Below are 19,462 nucleotides of genomic sequence, written 5' to 3'. Positions count from 1 at the left end.
CTTTGGGTGTGGGTCTTTTGTCGCTGAGGCCCGATTTCTTGGCTCTATTTATGCGGTAAATGACTTTCTGTGATCAGCATTGTTCATGTATACACTTCAACCATCAAGCGCAATATAAGCAAGTAAAGTCTACATATCCACAACTTAAAGCCAAATCCCCGAAGAGACCGGGGAACGGGTGGCGTAGACGCCCCACAAGACTTGACCATGAGCATTTTCCGAATAGGTTTACCAAATCAACATTCAATTTGGACACCGGTTGCGTTGGTGGAATAACTCCCGCTCATATCACTTGCCTGACTGACTCAGCTGTCATCGATATCCGAGGAAATCTGTACGGAGCTCGAGTCACCTGCAACAATGGTGATAGGGAGATAGGAGAAAGGTAGTGCTTTGGCAAGGCTAGGGAGAAAAGATCGAACGTGGAAGTCCTCGCTCGGTTATGTAGTCGGTCTTTGTAACGGTCGGGACTTCGATGTCATTCATGATGCATTCAATGATCGCCTTCCATTATGGATTCCTGATCAAATCTGAAGACTACATGTATCTCATAAGCGAACGCATAAATTGACACATACAATACAATTTATACAACTGCAAAAGTATGTTCGAACGAAGTTCCTCTTTCCATTTACTGCCGTAACCCGGTTGATATCCCACCCTCGACAGCCTTGATCTGAAGTGCCAAAAACTTAGAGTAGACCCGGCACAAGGCGAGGTTTCCACCGAAGTACCAGAATCCAGGATGACCACTGGGGCGCCACATCTGAATAATATAATTAGCATGTGTTTCAAAAGGATCACCTGAGTAAATGGCAGCTTACAGCTTGGAGCTCTCCTTCTGCATCCAGATCCCAAACGTCGGAACACTGGTCCGCAATCTTATCACCCAAGACTTTCCTGACTGTCGTACGCATATTATCGTATCCGGTGGCGAGGACAACAACATCCGCTGGCAGGGAATCACCGTTCGCCAAAAGCAGCTCACGATTCCCAAAGCCGTTGATACCGCCCGGGTTATGTTTGACTTTTATCTTGCCATCGATGATAAGCTGACTGCATCCAACGTCGATATAATAACCTCCGCCGCGGGTGAAGTATGCGCGGGTAATACCAGCCCCATCTATTCCGAAATCAAGCTCGAAGCCGGCCCGACGGAGTCCGTCAAGCGTTTCCTTTTCGGCCTCGGCAATGTCCTTCGTCATATGTGCACCCAGAGCGAATTGAACAGGCCAGGGGAGACTCTCGGAGACGATATCACATTGTTCAGTTGGTGGACTACACGGATGGTATTAGTATGATGGGAACCAGAGGGATGGGGGCATAAGAAAGAGATAGGAAAGACTTTGAAAACGCACCCGCCATCCTCATGCATTCCACTGTGCATCATGAAGACACCCTTCTCGGCAGTTATAACATATGTCCCACTGCGCTGCAGCAGAGTAACATCTGCACCGTTCTCATAAAAGTTCTGCGCGATATCATGGCCGCTGTTACCAGTCCCAACGACGACAACTTTCTTGCCACGAACATCGCTTTCCGACGCATCGCGGTGCTGGCTGCCATGGTACACATTGCCCTGGAAAGATTCTTGTCCTGGGAAGGAGGGGATCTTCGCCTCGCCTGAGTGTCCTGTACACCACACAACGTGACGAGGCCGGACGGTGCGTTGAGACCCATCGCCGCGAGCGAGAACAACCGTCCACTGGCCTGCAGCTTCGTCGTACTCTGCTGAGACGACTGAGGTCTGCATCCAGATGTTCAACTCCATGATGCTAGCGTATGCCTCAAACCAGTCACCAAGCTTGTCTTTCGGCGTAAACTGTGGCCAGTTTTGCGGGAAGGGTAGATAGGCCATGTGTGTGTACTCGGCTGGATCGTGCGTGACAAGCGTCTGCGTGAAAGATCAGTATTTCTTTCCATAGGATAGATCAAGTTCCTCTAGTGTGACGTACCCGGTACCGGTTACGCCAATTGTCTCCAACACGCTCGCTCTTGTCGACAATCAAGCACGATACGCCGAGGTTCTGCAAGCGGGCACCCATATTCAATCCAGCTTGACCTGTTGCCTAGTTAGCATCCGAATCATGGATAATCGTCTTTCAACGAAGGGATTCCTTACCAGCCCCGACAACCAAAGTAGCGGGCTCCTCATCCAAGAACTCCTTCTGCCGATTCCTGCGCTCGATCCATGTGCCCCCGGCTAGGCCACCAGGCATGGACTCTGTCGTCCCGACAGCCCGACGCTTCCCAAGGGGTTCTTGAGCCGAGCCGAGCTCCTGTAACGCCGTATACATAGCGTAAGCCTTCCAGACTCCATCCTCGGCCTGGGTCAGACGCAGCATGCCTGTTCCGGTACCAAAGGCAGTCTCGAAGAAGAACATAGAAGAAACCCAGGTCAACCCGTCGACGACCTGTTCCAAACGTGGCTGAAACTTGCCCGTATCCTGGAGTTTGAACTTGGACAGTTGTGCCTTGGCCTGTTGCTTAGAGAGGAAGTTCTGAATCTCGGTGGCTGTGTGTACGGTGCGCATGTCCCAATCCAGCGCCAGCATGTCGCGCCACCAGGACTCATCGTGGAACAGCTCCTTGATGTTCAAGCTCTCTGAAGGCGAGAGCTGGACTTCGAGGGCTGAGAGCCATTGCTGGGCAACATTTTGTGGGTCGGATGGTACGTCGGATGGTGTCTTGGGCAGTTGGATGATATGTGGGTTCCCACCGGTTAATGTTGTTGCCATCATGAAGACGGTTCAATGGATTTCCTCAATTGCCAACTCGAAAGGCGTTATGGCAGTATTGTTCAGGCAGCTAAGCGAAAGTATAGTTTCTACCTCAATTGTGGACCCTTGTTGGCAGTTCTTATACCCTCTGTCTTCCCCTCAATTTCCATTTTGCCGGATAATCCTGCTATAGGCAACTGAGCCGGGCTCCACGGCGTGTCTCCGAGCGAGGGGCAGTTAGGAAACGTGGAGTAGGTGGGAGGCAAATGTCCACGTGGAGTCGCCTAGCGTCAGTTATCCCGGCCTCTTCCCCGAGATCCTGGGGGAGATCGGAATAATGCCCCCCGAGCTGATGATTGAGGCAGGTTGGCCGAGCAGATCAGCCCTAACAGGAAAATCCGACGATCGGTCTCGGAGGCGTGCTAAATCTCATATCTGCAGGTTCATTTACTCTTCTGGGATGCTCATGTACGCCACGCCGTGTCTGGAACGTTACAGTAATGAACATCGTCTTCAATTGACAGATCTGTAGTATTTGTGATAGAGTGATTCAAACGAGACATAGTAGATATTGCTATTCGAGACCTTACCATGTATAACTATATATAACATGAAGCATGTCATTTTGGATAATCCACATGCGCATCGACCTCGCGGTTCGCCCATGTTCTCCTTCCAAGAACATTGGGAAGCAACGGTTGACCAAATTGATAGGCGGTGAGCCATGCACCACGTGACCATGTTCTGTCACCCCTTCCCAAACAGGAGGGCGGTATTATTCTGCCCCAAACAGGGGTTATATCGAACTCCAAGTCTATTATACATTTTGCCCTTCGGGGCATATGATCAACTGAAACTATACAGAGAAGATTAGCATGGCCCCTGCACTAAGGATGACACGCTCAATCAAAGAGAAGCTACCCATTTTTCTTTTCTTTATGCAAGCTCAATTGAGGTCGCAGCGTGCGGGTCTATTTTTATACATCACTGCACTGTTTACTCCGTGCCTTCCAGTTTCGAAGGTCACGTGCCATCGCCGTTCAACTCCCGCGTTGTCGCGGTTATATTGAGCTTTAAGGATCAGATTTTGGCCCTTCGGGGCCTATGGTCAATTGAAAATATACAGAGAAGATTAGCATGGCCCCTGCACTAAGAATGACATGCTCAATTAAAACAGAAGCTTCCTATTTCTTTTTCCCCTTCGAGGCCTTTATTTAAGGTAGAACGGTGCGGGTCCTTTTTCAGTGTTTTATTGGTACGGCGTGAAGGTCACGTGAGTGGAACCCTGACGTCGTGGGTTCGAAATCGCTGATTGGCTCATAATCATTTTAGTGGGTTCAATGTCTCCACAATGCCATGCAACCCGCTTCGAGTTATACTTCGTACCATCGACACCTCCAGGGCTAGCAAGTTATAACAATATGATACCTTTTGTATAGTAACTTCATCCAAAAGGTACACAAACACAACACATATATTGATTCTGTCTGTTTCGAGAGTTGAGACACTCATGGTTTGCCCTCGCACTTCGGCAAAGTACTTTAGTACAATGTCGACATATCATATCCTAACGTGCCAGCTCAGCTGAGAAAAGGTCTGGAGACGTAGCCTGAATCAGCGCATAGTAATACCAATATACAAGAGAGAAGTTAGCCAGCTGACGCACCTGTTGGATTCATTGTATTCGCTTGAAATGAATGCAATATTTATCACTAGCGTACATGTGGATGAATGCTGGATGCGGATATCCACGAGTGTCTCTGCCCTGCTTATCTAGAGTCTACTCAGCGCACGGGTTGAAGCACACAGCCTCAAAATTCCCATGAGAATTTGATTGTTAATCATTGAGTAAGGTATTTCTGTTTAACCAAGCCCTTTTCATCCGAAATAAGTATAGTAGTACCAATATAGAAGACAATTGGCGGAGTAACGGTGGATGAAGACAAGAAAGGGAAATCAAGAGAAGTGCTGTTACTCCGTACTACGTAGCTCTCTCTGCCAAGATAGGCAAATCTCGCATAATTTCGCACTCAAATCTCTGGGAGATTATTTATATTTACTCCGATTAATATGCGGTGCACTACCGAACACCTACGAGGGGGTTAGTGTCTAGGGATGTCATGATCTCGGGAGTATATGTACTGCGCTTTCCCAATAAAGGAAGAGATCCCATCCTTCTTCCACCTCTCTCACCTCTCCTCAAAACGTGGAAATGGAAGGTCCGAGTTTGGGCTCGAAATATACCTGCAAGAGTGTCAGCTCTTTAGGAAGTCACAGTACCATTTATGCGGGCTTGATTATCGACGCCGTACTCGATTCAGCTATTTTGAAGGGGAAAGTCACCGAGTTGGTTGGGTTATGGCCAATACTTGGCGGGGATTTAATCAAAGACGTGAGTCCATTTTACCACTACTACGGCCTGCTTATATCCTTTTTTAGGCAAAACCATGGTCTTTCACCTGTGGCTCGACTGTCGATTACACCAGCAGGACTATTGACCAAGCCCTGACCGTGTATCTTCCAATTCATGACAAACAACATAGCAATGAGCCAACCATTATGAAAATCTCGGAACTACCCGAAGTTGAAGAGAAATTCATATACGATGTCTCCCCCAGCTCCACAAACAGTTTCCGCCTTCGCGTTACTCTCCTTCAAGATGCTACTTTGCTCTGCTTTGGAATCGCGCACCATATTTGTGACGGCAATGATTGCTGGGAAGTGATCAGAGCATCTTGTGATCTACTTTCTAATAAGCCAATCCCTTTGTTTGCTCTACCACCCGACGTCGGGGATGTCCGAATGTCTGATCTGATGAAAGCCAAAAATGAGCGCACCGAAACGGAATCTAATTTCCACCACCAGATGCACACGCAGAACTGGGACAGTGGAATATTTAAGCTAGCAATAATTGTGTGGCGCGTGCTGCTGACAGTCCTTGCTGTGAAGTTTGGATTCCGTGAGGATTTCAAAACCAAGTTTATCTACATTCCAGGCGCATGGGTCGATGAATTACGGATCAAATCACAGGAAGAACTGAAAGATGGTTCCCGTGAGATTCAACTCACACGGAATGATGTTATCGCTGCATGGTATCTTAAATGTGTCTATTCCCATCAACCAGCAGCGACGTCTCCTAATCCAGTGGACTACTTTGGGGTTATCAACTTTCGCCGGTTTCTTGCGCCCCCGAAGGCTGGAACTTACTATATCCGTTGTAGTGTTGGGGCCCTTCGGTGTAACTTCTCTGTTCAGCAGCTGAAAAGGGCATCAGTTGGTGAGATTGCGCGGGATATACGCCTCACGACACTGCAATATACATCCTCAGGATCAGTCCAACAGAGCCTTCGATTCTCAGAAGATCATTCATCAAAGACCCTCTCGTTAGCCCTGCGTGGGACTGGAAATCTAGGCTTAGCTGTCGTGTCTCACTGGACAACTTTTGACTATGCAGGTCTTGATTTCTCCGGAGCCATTCCTAACAGGCAAAAAGCGTCAGTTTTATTTGTCAATCCTATGATTGTAAACACATTGAAACTCAACATAGTACCGGTGGCTGTCGTCACGAAGGATGGGTCTGGAGGATACTGGATTCGCGCTACAAATACGTCAACTGGCTGGGAACGGTTCAGCCGATCTAACAGCATGGAAATTCTGTTCCCTATACAGTAATCAGAGCTTCTCCTACTTGCCTCATGTTTGAACATCATAGTTCAACGATGGATATGTTCCTTTCTAAGTTTCAGTATGTTTCAAATAAGCAAACTGTAGTAGCATCGCCTATCCAGGCCTGTGGTAAACATATCAAGCATCTGTGCCTCGCTTGCTTTCCCTGTCTCTTTTCTATTTTGCTTCCGTGTGGAGAGGGTTCTCTAGAGCCTACCTCCTGGACAATCTACCAGGCGGCTTTAACTTGCTTTCTTAACCTTTAGGTGAATACTCCGTACCTTCATCTTGTGGGGTGTTCCCTTGAATAATGAACATCATGACGAATGTTACACTAGTAAACCACCTGTGGAACTCTCCTGGAAAACCACAGAGCCTGGATTATGTCTAACGTCGACTAGGAAGAAGTCCCAAATATATCTACAAGCCACCTTCTGATTTTTCTACTTGCTCTGGTAACAATTTTCTCACGACATCTCAATATCTTAATACTACTAGTAGGTACCACTCTCAACTGAGTTGTCGTGGCCAATAGTTCGTGCCAAAGGTTATAGTCTGACCTTTAGCTTTCTCAATGATTCATCTCATCTCAGATTTTCACCATGCACCAGAAGTCAACCAGGCCTCTCTCTCTGATAGGTTTGACCGGGAGCCTCCCTTCCCTGCCCGTTATCGTCATCCTCCCAGCCCTTCTCTATTTGAGGTGCCATCGTCAACCTCGACGCCATCATCAGTCACCAACCTACGAACGGCCTCAACTACCCGCCCCACGTTTAAAACCCACAATCTGCTTCCCAAGGCGGTCATGTACCTCTCCATTTGATGCATTCCACCTCATCATCCACTATCCGCGCGGCACATACCTCTGCACACAGTCTACCCTATCATCCGCTACCTGCGCGGTCATATCAGTCTCAATATGTCTTCCTCTAACAACACCTCTAGCTTTGCAGAGCCAAGGCCCTCAGAGCCCCTATCAATCCTCGCCGGCGAAACCAACTTCGCTACGTGGTCCACCGCACCCAAGTGCTCTAAATGCTTGGGATCCTGGCATTTTCAAGACCTTTACCGGAAAACAGGCTCAGCCAGTTCCCAAGAATCCCTCAACTACCAAGTAGACTTGCAAGTCTCGCCATCTTTTGTCGTGACTTCGCGCTAGCGTTCACGTGTCTCTCAAACCTTACATCAACGGCGCTCCTCTTATGACTTTGTTTTTCTAGAGAGTCGACATCTTTCTAGTCACTCCAATCATCCTTTCGACAACGCCCTTTGCGACACAAGCGCCACTTTCAGCCAGCTAGGCGACAACAAGTTCGCCAAGCCAGAATAATTATGCACTTTCCACCGGCGCAAGGCCGCACACACTTCAGAAGAATGCTTGCACAACCGCGCGAACGCTGAATAAGCTAACGTAGTCACTACCCCAGTTCAGCCTCGGCCCCAGAGTCATCAGGTAGAACACCGGCGACCCCATCATACAATACAACCTTTTCAGTTAAGTTTCCAGTTGGGCAGAAACCCCTGGGCCCTCTGTAACTGTCACGCGAGTCATTGGATCGGGTAAGCGCCAATCAAGATCCTTCCTTTTAGCCTCACTTAGACGCCTACCCCTCTTTGAGGCGCAGGAGCTGTGTTTTTTTTGTCATTTGCGACGTCCACTGCTATTACGTTTTATCTTTCATATTATATATGGGGTGGAAGGTGTGTTGATCATGGATGGTCTCTCGGGCGCAGCGAGTGTTATCGCAGTTGTCCAGTTAACCGAAAGTATCGTCAAAGTATGTGGAAAATATCTGAAAAATGTCAAGAACGCGACGCAGGATATTCAGCGCATCCAAGAGAAGACCGCCACCCTTGCTCGAGTTCTTCAATCTCTCGATGACTTGACGGGTCAATCCAACGGCAACAAACTTACTACTACGCACGATCTGGTCTACAATATTGCAAAATGCTCTTCAACACTTGCAAATTTGAAAGAAAAGATCGATCTGAAACCGGGGCAAAAGGCAATAAGCAAATTGGGACTTCGGGCCTTCAAATGGCCGCTGACACGGTCGGAGGTAGATGATGCTATCATGGAGCTTGAGTCGTACAAAACAACATTCAGTTTGTCCTTGCAGGTTGATCAAATGTAAGTCCCTAACCATACTCCGATGTCTTACGTTTGAGTATCAACGGCCGACTCTAACATTGACTTAGGATATCTACCAACTCGATCCATCAAAAGATAGACCTTAGCAAGCTACAGACAGCAAAAGGAGCAACGCACGACTCCTACGATAATCAACACAGTGAATGTCTCCACGGAACCCGAATTGATCTACTTCAAGAAATCGACGCGTGGGCAAAATCGCCGCACGGAAAATGCATATTCTGGTTGAACGGTATGGCGGGGACCGGGAAATCAACAATATCCCGAACAGTTGCAAACCGCCTTAAACAGCAACAGCTTCTCGGGGCGAGTTTCTTCTTCAAGAGAGGCGAAGAAGATCGAGGACCAGCAAAAAAGCTTTTTCCAACATTGACCGAGCAACTAGTCCTCGGAATACCTCAAATGCTACCTCAAGTTCAAAAAGCAATTGACGAGGATCCTGATATTTCACAGAAAGTGCTAAGAGAACAATTTGAAAAGCTTCTACTCAATCCACTACTTCAAATTGAACCTCAACAAGGGACAATAAGCAGAGTAATCGTGATTGATGCTCTGGATGAATGTGATTTGGAAGATGACATAGAGATCATTCTCCGGCTCTTGCCACAAGTTCAAAAATCGACTTCCGTGCAACTTCGGCTTTTATTAACAAGCAGACCCGAGTTGCCAATTAAGCTGGGGTTTAATAAGATCACCGATGACCATCAGGATTTGGTCCTCCATGAGATGGCAAAGCCAGTGATAGAGCATGATATATCCTTATATTTTGAGGATCAATTACTACGCCTCAAACAGAGGAGCTCATTTCCACCAGACTGGCCCGGAAAAGAAGCTACTAGGGAACTGGTTGATAGGGCCGTCCCTTTATTCATTGCGGCCGTTACCTTATGCCGTTTCATTAGTGATCCGAATTGGGACCCTCGAAAGCGACTTGCAGCGATACTGAAAGATGAATCAACCTACGTATCAAAAATGCACAGCACATATATTCCTGTCCTAAACCAACTCCTCACTGGCCAGGATAAAACGGAGTCACAGCAATTACTCAATGATTTCAAGGAGATAGTCGGGGTAATAATCATTTTGGCCACCCCGCTCTCGATCAATTCCCTTAGCCAGCTAGTGGGAAGAGAGTCAGACGATGTCAAACGTCGATTAAACCAGCTTCACTCCGTCCTCACAGTACCAAACAATTCCGACGAACCCGTTAGGCTTCTCCATCTATCATTTCGAGATTTCTTTTTAGGTGAAACCGAAAACAATACCAAATTTTGGATCAATTCGAAAGATGCAAACCAACGTCTTGCAGCAGGATGCCTTCGGATCATGCAGAATAACCTGAAGAAAAATATCTCCAATCTTCCAAGCGAGGGAACAGAATACAATGAGATCAGCCAATATTCGATCCGGAACACCATACATGCGGAACTGCGATACGCCTGTCGATACTGGGTACATCATCTGGTACAATGCTCGGATTTGGCCAGAATAATAGACGATAGTTTCTTGTTTCTTAAGACGCATTTTTTGCACTGGGTAGAAGCACTCAGCCTATTGCGCTTTACGTCGGAAATACTAGGTATTCTTGATCAGCTCCAAACGGCCATTTCGGTAAGTTGCGAACGTATTCATACGTGGCTTGAACTAACAGCTTTAGGGCAACGAGGGCTCCAAAATGTGATTTCCTTCGAGATGCAAGGCGCTTTATTCTTAAAAACCGACAAATAGTTGATCTAGCGCCACTTCAGGTTTATTGTGCAGGACTTATATTTGCCCCCCGAACGGCAATATTCCGTGAAATGTTTAAAGAAGACATTCCGAAATGGATATGCCAGTTACCACGAGTTGAAGAAAGATGGGGTGCGCTCACTCAGACGCTTGAAGGCCATACGGATGCCGTGGCGTCGGTAGCCTTCTCGCCCGACGGCCGCCGGCTAGCGTCCGGCTCTTATGATCGGACAGTCCGCGTCTGGGACGCGGCGACGGGCGCGCTCACGCAGACCCTTGAGGGCCACTTGAATTTGGTGTTATCGGTGGCCTTCTCGCCCGACGGCCGCCGGCTAGCGTCCGGCTCTTATGACCGGACAGTCCGCGTCTGGGACGCGGCGACGGGCGCGCTGACCCAAACTTGGAAGTTGGAAGATAGCGTCACTACAATCGAATTTTCCCACGACAGTTTACATGTCCACACCGATTTGGGTACATTTGAAATTGAAGACAGGCATGATAATGCTACATTTCCTCAGCTTCATGCAAATATGGGTATATGTATTGAGCAGAGACAATGGATAAGATTGAATGGCAAGAGGGTTCTTTGGCTTCCTGTTGAGTTTCGACCCCACTGTTCCAAGATCAATGGAGATTTACTTGCTCTGGGACAAGAATCAGGAAGGGTTTCCGTGATCGGATTTTCTATGTAGATGCCAATGAGTTTTTTTCCTGCTATTTCCCCTACTTCTAATGACATTATAAAAGAAGGGCACATGAGAAGTCGAGGATTCATACCGATGGCCCTACCCTACTTGTAAAACATCCCATCGAGGGCTATTTAATAAGTACATAGTGAAATCGCCGAATCATATGATAGCGAGGTTGCTGCTTAGTCTAGAATTCACTACCTAGCTTTCTCCAGTACCACGTCAGATCTAGCATTGTATATCAAACGTTCTATCGTTGCGGTCTTAATACCACATAGTTACATTTCTACAAATGATTCTCGCAAGGACGTACGACAAAATGCGCTGGACTTCCTTGGGTAATATAGCGATGACTCCATCTTAATTATCCCCAATTATACCGTCGCAACGATGGCGTCGTTGCAAGACCAATTTTTGTCTGCTCACTCACTTGTGCTTACATATCGGCACTTGGTGAATCAGGGCGATTGATGTGCAGGCCTAACACTGGATATCAATATCGCCAAGTCAAGTTGTCCTTTGCATACATCAAACTAGCGAGAAACAAAGTCACGTACTATGTAGAGTCCTGAAGTATGCATTGTAGACTACAGCGCCAAAATCATTCTCAATGGGCCTAAATATGCAGGCCATGATTGACTACATACGCAATCTCCGTTGACCGTTATGATCCAATTTTCCCTTGGATTCCCAGTCTTCTGTATCTGGTTTGGGATATATCATTCTCACTTTATTCCATAGTTCTAGAAACAAGAGATCTTGCACTATACTTCCGGTATACCCTCCTCACTAGCATTCATCATAATCTTTCCCGTATATTGGGAACTCTAAGATAGTGAGAACCCTATGGCTATGTCCTCAAGGTCTCAGGATGTCAGTAAATGGCCTAATAATAATCAAGCCTTTCCAGGGCGCACCTTCAATAGACTATGGGGTATAAAGTGGGGACATAAAGACCAATCAGAACGAGTCCTCAGAACCCTAATTGACTGTGAATGGACCTGAGAGTCCACGGGTATTGAGAGGTCAGTGCATCAATGACTTGCTAAGCCACACAGTCAGGCCGAGGATCAGCCACTGGCCCAGAATGAGGCTTGTTTGGCCCCCACAGCTGGGGGTCATCACAAACTGCGATTTAACAGTAAAAAGCAAGTTATGCTTCTAATTCGGTATTTCTCCTTGGTGCTCGGGATCCTATGAAATGACCAGCTTGCGAGATAGTGATTCCTCGACAGCTCTCCTCCATGTCTCCCAGGAGGAACATTTGATTAACGGGGAAGAGCCTATCCCACTTAACACATTGCGACTTTCCAAGTGAGCCTAGATCAAATTGCCAAGTTTCTGTTGCAATCGCCACTAACGAACCGCTTCCCATTGCAGACAGCCTTTCACCGTGGATCAAAAGCCATACCAACTCGTCAAAGAGCGCGATACCACGGAATACGAAGCAGCGGTAGACAAGGATTCAAAGTATTCTCCATCACCCCCACCACTGCCCCGGATCAAGAAAAGATGGATTACTGGGTTACTACTTTGCGCATTGGGAGTGGCACTGGCCCTAGTCGCCCATGTTATTCTCACAGTCAAACTGGCCGCAAAAGCCACTTCTGGTGGCTATGGATGGGGTTCCTCGTCCGCCGTTATCTATGAAGGCACATGCCACCAAGCAAACCAAATCGCGACCGGCCTTCATATTCTTGTCAATATCATTGTTTTGACTTTGACCGCCACAAGCAGCTACTGTAACCAAGTTTTGGCAGCACCGTCGCGCGCAAGAATCGATACCGCCCACGCTCAACGGGTGTGGGTATCGATTGGTTCCTCCAGTTTTACGAACGTCTGGTACGCGCCTCTGTGGCGCAAGATGCTATGGGTGTTGATTATTGGGACCTCGCTGCCAGTCCAGATGATGTGTGTTTATTGCTGCGACCGTTGGGAGATATCGGACTAATACGATGTCTTCAGATATAACTCCTTCATATACGTATCGATCAACGCCAATGACTTTGGAATCGTTGCTGCGCCGATAGCCTTTGGGAATAACCACACAGATATGTCTGGTTTTGACGTGCCTTCTAACTTCCACGACGTTGTTGGCACGAGCGCGAGCAGCCTATATGATGATCTCATATCGGGTAAGCTCGAGAAATTGAGCAATGACACTTGCATGAAAGCCTATAGTGGCGCTTATCAAACAGCCAGGTCCACAGTTGTCCTTTTGACCCCAGATCTTTCGTCAAACCTAACGGCGTGGTCATGTCAGGTTGCACTGGACTCCGGTGGTATCTCCACTAGCAGTTCCTACAGGGGCAGTCAATTGAGTTGTGCGATTGACGAATACAAAGGTAACTATACAATCGCGCCACCGATTAGTTACATCGACGAGTTTCAGGTCCATACTTGCTTCAGTCGACCGGTCACGCCGACTTGTGAACTTGGATGCAGTCTGCCCATTGGCTTGGTGGTCATGGGTTGTATCGTATTGAAGCTAATATGCATGCTCGTCACTGCTCTCGAGCGCCGCTCCGAGATCTTTTTGACAGTTGGCGATGCCCTCAAGTCTTTTCTCACATGCCCTGATCCTTACACAGCTAACAATTGCCTCATGGCTCGAGTCAATAAAGGACAACCAAAAGCATTGCATTCTTTCAATGATTACCCCTGGGTATCTATATTCTCCCGCGCCATGCCATTCCGCTTGGGACAGAGCCCGCCTCCGCAGCCAAAAAGGGTCTGCACAGTCCGCCAGCGATGGTCAGCTGCCTTACCAAGCCGACTCTTCGCTTTCCTTCTGTTCTTCAAAATAGCCCTCCTTGCCATGGCTGGTCTCGCCTTGGGTTATAATACATCTATGTTCGGCAGTACCCAAGGAGCAGATCTGAATGCGGATGGAATGTCATCTTGGGAACAGACACTCACTTCGCTGTACCATACTCAGTTCTACCCACTGGGATACCTGGGATTTATTGCGACAGTGTTGGCAGTGAATGTCCCACAAGCTGTAATCTCAATAATTTACGCGGTCTACAATAATACTCTCACTCGAATGCTTCTTGCCGCCGAATACAACAATTTCGGCGTCGAACGCAAGCCTCTTCGAGTCTCATTTCCCGCTGGACAACAGCGCTCGACATACTACCTCTCTGTCCCATACCGGTACAGTGTGCCATTTATCGTGTTATCTACTCTTTCCCATTGGCTTGCCTCCGAGGCCTTGTCATTCGTGCAAATTATCCCCCGAGATGCTCAGGGTAATCTGCAACGCACTCGATCCTTACACGGTGTGGGTGCATCGTCTGTTGGTCTGAGAGTTATGGTTGTACCCTGGCTTCTTATGGTTGTGGGCTTTCTCATTTTGATGTTTCGGAAGTTCAAATCGGCCGCCATGCCGATTGCAATGAACTGTAGTGCGGCGATCAGTGCTGCTTGCCACCCGCCACCGGGTGACATTGATGCCGCGGAGAGGCCTGTGATGTGGGGACAGGTTGATATGGAAATTGCGAATCTTCGTACATTCCTTGGGCCTGGTGTGGCGGAGATCGAGACAAGATGTCGCCGTGCTACATTCACGTCAAAAGAGGTTGTTGAGCCGAGTCCTGAATTTGTATACTACTAGAATGTAGGAAGAAGAGGATGTTCAAGGACTACAATCTCCTGGTTTGAATATTAGCCAAAGTCTGGTATTGTTCATTTTTAGTCGGAGTTCACTAGCCCAAGTGCGGAAGAAGAAGCATTGAACAACCTTGTTGTCACTCATTTGTTCAACGAGCTAAACTAAACAACCCACTCAACAGATCCAGTATATCAACCCCCTTCATCCCCGAGCACAATTCGTATCCAACATCTACCTCCAGCAAAAGGAATCACTCCCCGTACGCCACGTACCTCCCGTCCCCCTGCCCCAGCTTCTCCACCCCGAGCGATGGGTAGCCGAGGCACCAGGCTCTTCCTATACTATCCACATATCAGCTATAATCAGATGTGATTCAGAAGGGATCGCATGGTTTGTATTAGACTGGGAGTAACTGTATGCTATATACTGCGTCTGTACGGACGCCGGAGTATACCAATGCTACGTCTATGGAACTCGCGGAACTCGCAGGGGCCGCAGGAAGCTTGGCAGCATTGACGCCAAGGTCCTTAATCGGACGTCACCCTCACACAATGATTGTGAGAGCTTAGGGAGGGGAAGAGCGAAGCCACTTGGTCACGTGATGGAAGAGACGTTCCTGGCGCGAGTGTGTGGCGATCGTATGATGGCGCGCACACAAGAGCTGCCCTCGTAGCGTGGGTATAATGCGGTGCTCAGGGGAGCAATGCTGCGTTTGACGCAGCCAGAAAAAAAATTTAGGGGCTGCTCTTGGCTTGGCAGTGAGTTGAACAGTGACGTAGTAGGGAGCGTGATGATCTGAACGTTCCCCCTTGCCACTGGTAACCCAGTGCTTAGGGGACACCAGATAATCCAGTAACTGGATGGTAGGCCCTACTAGAAGGACCTCTGACTTAACCAGGACGTGCTACCAGTTGTTACGGGTCCTTCAGGAACTGCGCGGCAGCGTTCAGAAACTGCGGGGACAGGAAAAATCAGGTCAGTCCCGCCCAACAACAGCGTCATGCAGGTTCCCGTGGGCCCCTGGAATCAGCCTCAAGCACGCTTTCTGTCTCTCGCTCGACGAGATAAATCTCTCAAGGATACTGAGACCCCGTGCCTTGCCAATCATTCTTTGGTTAGTATTGACTTGGACGTCCTCTTCCGCGAAGAGACCGGCTTTCATCATGTCAATATTTCCGTCGTGATCAGCCTGATCGGGAACAATTCCATCACTCGTCGTAGGAGACGTATGCATGGTGGGATTAACAGTTGTCGCAGAAGACACAGGCACGGTTATGTCGACAGGCGTCGTAGATGACGCTTCGACATAACTTCGCTCTTTGATCCACTGCTCATATACTGGGCAGCAGATTTTGCAGGTCGGGTATCAATTTGTGCTTAACGGCCCACTGCCGCGTAATTGACTTCCTGTTCCTTTTGTTAGCACCAAGTTAACAGTCATTCCGTAGTCTAAAATATCAACATACATCCCAATATCTGCCTCACTTGCAGAGTCCACCACCCTGTATCTCCATAGAGCTGGTGATTGGCGTCCCGGTTTCTCATCGTAAGGAATAGTGAGATGACCCATCAGCTATATGTATGTCGTCAACCAGATCATTGTTACCTCGTCGACATTCGTACTCTTTGTATTGTCTGAACGGTGGGGTTTGTTGACCTGGATGCCATCTCGATGCCATCACACGCGTGGTGTCTAGGTTTGTGTTTTCAAGGTCGTCGGTTCATGGTAGCCACTGGTCGACTTTCTCTTGAAATCTCCCTTGCACTCCTGTTGTATACCCAAGCTCAATCTGTCCGTTGATGAAGAATGCGGTGTCTTTTGGACCAGCAATTTATCGTGGGTTCGATGATTCGTGTAACCCGCGTGGTGTTTTCCTTATTGCAAGAGGTGGGCACCTCTTGAGTGAAGCCACACCGTGGCTCCAAGGATTTTGGAGAGGAGTTAGAGAGAGATGGCAAGTCCGTGGTCAAGGGATTTGAGGTATTTAAGAACACAAATCAAGGGGAAAGTAACAATGACAAGGAAGGAGCTTCCGGTATAGATGTTTATCGCACTTTCCATTTTTGATGTTGCTGACATTCACTACATTCCTCTACCAGAAGGGAACAGTTCTTCATTCCCCATCAGTGTACCAGGCTAGTATCTGGCCTACATCCTCTTTCCTTAAGCCATGTGCGTAATCCTGTCCTGAGGCGTGCTTCTGTCTGCCTTGTAACGCATAATAACCTATCTCACAAAACAGGATCCCACTCACCAGCTGTACAGAAAGCATTGAGATATTCAAGGGAACCGTCCGGCTGCTCCTCCCGCACACTTTGCACCGCACCTTGTACGTCAAAAACAAGTCCATAATGATAGAAAAGCCCGGTCTTTCTCGCAGCGCTGATCAAATCCACATGAAAATCGGAGAAATTGTTAGCTCCCCCCGAAAGGTTTTCCAGAAGAGGATCTCGAGTTCGCGGTGGTGATCGTAGTAGTGCCTCCCCGTGGAATCCATCCACCCTAAAAGATTCTTAAGCCCATATAGCGCGAAGCCGAACGGGAGAATTCTTGATTCCGCCCAGTCCACAATACCTGTGATATTACCAGTTTTAGGATTGGCGAGGATATTCATCACGTTAAGGTCCCTATGGCTAAGAACAAAAGGGAGCGCGCTTGAGAAGAGGGATGGGAGCTCCTTGTGAACCCTCTCTAGGTTTGGTGTAAAGCGGGACGGCAGGTCTTGAGCAAGAACGTCAAAATTGTATTCAAAATCCCTAATCAAGATATCGGTGTCGTCTGAGCATGGCCGTTGATCATAATTCCATGACTGTGCAAAGAACCTGTCCTACAATGTCAGCAATCTCTTGCAGATGAGGCCTCAGATTCTCTAGACATACCTAGCAAGGTCCTTGATGGTATTACCCTGCCGGGACATGTCGTCTGGTGGAATTGCGCCATAATGTGAGCAGTCCTAGGAAGGGTCTCCATCTCGTAGATATGGAGTGGCCGTGAATCGCCCAAGGCCCCGAGGTACGTGCAGCTAGCAACAAACTCGGAATGAACTGCCTTGGCGAGACTGATATTGCGCATATCAATGGTAGAATCCGCCTCTCGAAATTGGAACAGCTTGGACTTATTAGGCCCAGCTGTTACGGTATAGCTGCACACTCCTTGCACCTATAAAGGAGTAGACACATCGCCAGCGCGAGCAATAGCAAAGTCATCGCATTGTTGTCTCGTGACTGTGGTGTTCGATTTGAAGAAGTCATTGATTGCATCATCATGTCTGTAAACCACATAAGTCCTCATTTTTGAAGGGTGGTAAGAGGGAGCAAATGAAGTAAGTAGGAGATGATGTAAAGAAGAGTAGGGTAACTAAACGCTCACCGCTATTTAATACACAAAAGCGCCTACCATTCTACGTACAGCATGGAATCTAAATATATTTGTGTCAGTTGTGGTAGATTACCACTAGAGTCAATTTCGCATAGGTCCGCGTGGGTTTTGTGACGAAGAACAAGCAATAGAGCTGATACGAGAAAGAGACCGATCAAGAGACTCATCTCTCTCCGGGATATATTGTGTTACCCTGCCGACGGATCTCATCCATGATATTCATGATATACAATGTCTCAGCCCACGGCATAATCTTGCTCTCCTTCCGGCCTTCGAGGATATCAAGTGCCGTCTGTTCAGCCTCATGGACGAAGCCACGCCCCAGAGTCGGAAACTCATATTTCTTCCCTTGACACATCTCCCTCGGGAAACACGCACGATCGGGATTCCCTTCCTGCTTCTTCCACACAGTAAAGGATTCCGGCGCAGATGGAGTTCTACCTTCTACCTCAACATACCCATCGGTCCCGTGTATAACAGCAAAGACTTCACCAGGAGCACTGAGAGCTTTGGTCGTCGAAGTAACAATACCCTGCTTTCCAGCCGAGGGATATTGCAGAATCGCACTGGTGGTCACTTCAACGCCTTCTTCATGTGTTTGCGCGGCCATAATCCGCGGCATCTCTGCTTGATCAGGTTTATCTCCACCCAGCGCCATTCTCACCCAAGTAAGCGAGTACACCCCAATATCTAGCAATGACCCTGCCCCCAATGCGAGATTGCGGTATCGGGATGTGGGTGGAAGTGAAGCAATATCAACACCAGACGCAAAATCTGAGAACACCCGGAAGACCTCCCCAATGATCTTCTCTTCGTGGAGCAATCGCTGCAGTTCGACGAAAAGTGGTCGATGTCGGAGCCACATTGCTTCTGCCACATATACATTCTTTTCGCGAGCGGCATTGAATATCTCCTTCGATTGTTTGGCATTCAGTGTGAAGGATTTCTCGCACAAGACATTCTTCCCTGCAGAAATCGCCTCCATGCAATTGCGATAGTGAAAGGCGTGAGGGGTTCCGATATATACAATATCCACGTCTGCATTGCGATACACTTCTTCGTAGGACGTATAGACCGTTGGGCTTTGGTTCGGGCAGTATTTTCTCGCAAAATCTTGGCCTTTTTCAACGTCTGAAGTGCCAATAGCTTGTACAACATGCTCTACTTTGGCTTCGGCCCAGTTGAGGACCAGATCCTGCACGAACCATGAGGATATCATGCCGGTAGCTTATGGAAGGCGTTAGCTTACCATACATGACTCGGGGATGGATTCAGAATCACCAATGATACCCCAACGAACCTTGGGCAAGTTAGACATGACGAATATTACTTGTGCAGTGGATGAATGCAATAAAAATTTTTATTGGGTTGTAACAGATGGAAGGAGACGAGGTTTGCCTCGGTGTTGTGGAGCGCATAGACAGCTCATTGAACTTCAGTAATGACACACCCGGAGATCAAACCCCGAAGCGCTACTGTCATTTCAACAGAATATCAGGGCTACCAGAAGGAATG

The 19,462-nt window shown here is 48.0% G+C and overlaps 8 protein-coding genes across 8 annotated transcripts; 4 read left to right on the top strand and 4 right to left on the bottom strand.

The window, feature by feature from the left end:
* Window positions 1-631: 631 nt before the first annotated feature.
* N7517_000477 (putative flavin-binding monooxygenase) lies at window positions 632-2,738 on the bottom strand (the record flags this gene model as incomplete). Its single annotated transcript, XM_056718207.1, has 5 exons — window positions 632-766; window positions 825-1,278; window positions 1,359-1,894; window positions 1,956-2,062; window positions 2,123-2,738. 5 exons carry the CDS (start codon window positions 2,736-2,738, stop codon window positions 632-634), a joined length of 1,848 nt encoding a protein of 615 aa, XP_056582342.1.
* Window positions 2,739-4,932: 2,194 nt separating this feature from the next.
* On the top strand, window positions 4,933-6,392 carry N7517_000476 (uncharacterized protein; the record flags this gene model as incomplete). Its single annotated transcript, XM_056718206.1, has 2 exons — window positions 4,933-5,112; window positions 5,160-6,392. The coding sequence occupies 2 exons, from the start codon at window positions 4,933-4,935 to the stop codon at window positions 6,390-6,392; spliced, it is 1,413 nt and encodes a 470-aa protein (XP_056582341.1).
* A 913-nt stretch (window positions 6,393-7,305) lies between these two features.
* Window positions 7,306-7,545, top strand: N7517_000475 (uncharacterized protein; the record flags this gene model as incomplete). Its single annotated transcript, XM_056718205.1, has 1 exon — window positions 7,306-7,545. One exon carries the CDS (start codon window positions 7,306-7,308, stop codon window positions 7,543-7,545), a length of 240 nt encoding a protein of 79 aa, XP_056582340.1.
* A 553-nt stretch (window positions 7,546-8,098) lies between these two features.
* Window positions 8,099-10,958, top strand: N7517_000474 (WD40 repeat domain-containing protein; the record flags this gene model as incomplete). The annotated part of the gene is made up of 4 exons (XM_056718204.1): window positions 8,099-8,517; window positions 8,586-10,149; window positions 10,196-10,215; window positions 10,238-10,958. 4 exons carry the CDS (start codon window positions 8,099-8,101, stop codon window positions 10,956-10,958), a joined length of 2,724 nt encoding a protein of 907 aa, XP_056582339.1.
* Window positions 10,959-12,156: 1,198 nt separating this feature from the next.
* N7517_000473 (uncharacterized protein) lies at window positions 12,157-14,571 on the top strand (the record flags this gene model as incomplete). Its single annotated transcript, XM_056718203.1, has 3 exons — window positions 12,157-12,269; window positions 12,336-12,866; window positions 12,921-14,571. The coding sequence occupies 3 exons, from the start codon at window positions 12,157-12,159 to the stop codon at window positions 14,569-14,571; spliced, it is 2,295 nt and encodes a 764-aa protein (XP_056582338.1).
* A 973-nt stretch (window positions 14,572-15,544) lies between these two features.
* N7517_000472 (uncharacterized protein) lies at window positions 15,545-15,802 on the bottom strand (the record flags this gene model as incomplete). Its single annotated transcript, XM_056718202.1, has 1 exon — window positions 15,545-15,802. The coding sequence occupies one exon, from the start codon at window positions 15,800-15,802 to the stop codon at window positions 15,545-15,547; it is 258 nt and encodes an 85-aa protein (XP_056582337.1).
* A 998-nt stretch (window positions 15,803-16,800) lies between these two features.
* On the bottom strand, window positions 16,801-17,860 carry N7517_000471 (uncharacterized protein; the record flags this gene model as incomplete). Its single annotated transcript, XM_056718201.1, is given in 4 exon segments — window positions 16,801-16,951; window positions 16,966-17,396; window positions 17,474-17,728; window positions 17,747-17,860. The coding sequence occupies 4 exon segments, from the start codon at window positions 17,858-17,860 to the stop codon at window positions 16,801-16,803; spliced, it is 951 nt and encodes a 316-aa protein (XP_056582336.1).
* A 250-nt stretch (window positions 17,861-18,110) lies between these two features.
* N7517_000470 (Gfo/Idh/MocA family protein) lies at window positions 18,111-19,265 on the bottom strand (the record flags this gene model as incomplete). The annotated part of the gene is made up of 2 exons (XM_056718200.1): window positions 18,111-19,174; window positions 19,229-19,265. The coding sequence occupies 2 exons, from the start codon at window positions 19,263-19,265 to the stop codon at window positions 18,111-18,113; spliced, it is 1,101 nt and encodes a 366-aa protein (XP_056582335.1).
* Window positions 19,266-19,462: the final 197 nt, after the last annotated feature.

The sequence above is a fragment of the Penicillium concentricum genome (assembly GCF_028827145.1).
Source record: "Penicillium concentricum strain IBT 3081 chromosome Unknown utg000001l_segment0_segment0, whole genome shotgun sequence".
In the NCBI taxonomy this organism is placed as follows: domain Eukaryota; kingdom Fungi; phylum Ascomycota; class Eurotiomycetes; order Eurotiales; family Aspergillaceae; genus Penicillium; species Penicillium concentricum.
The sequence above is the reverse complement of the archived record's forward strand: the minus strand, read 5'-3'. Positions and strand labels throughout refer to the sequence as shown.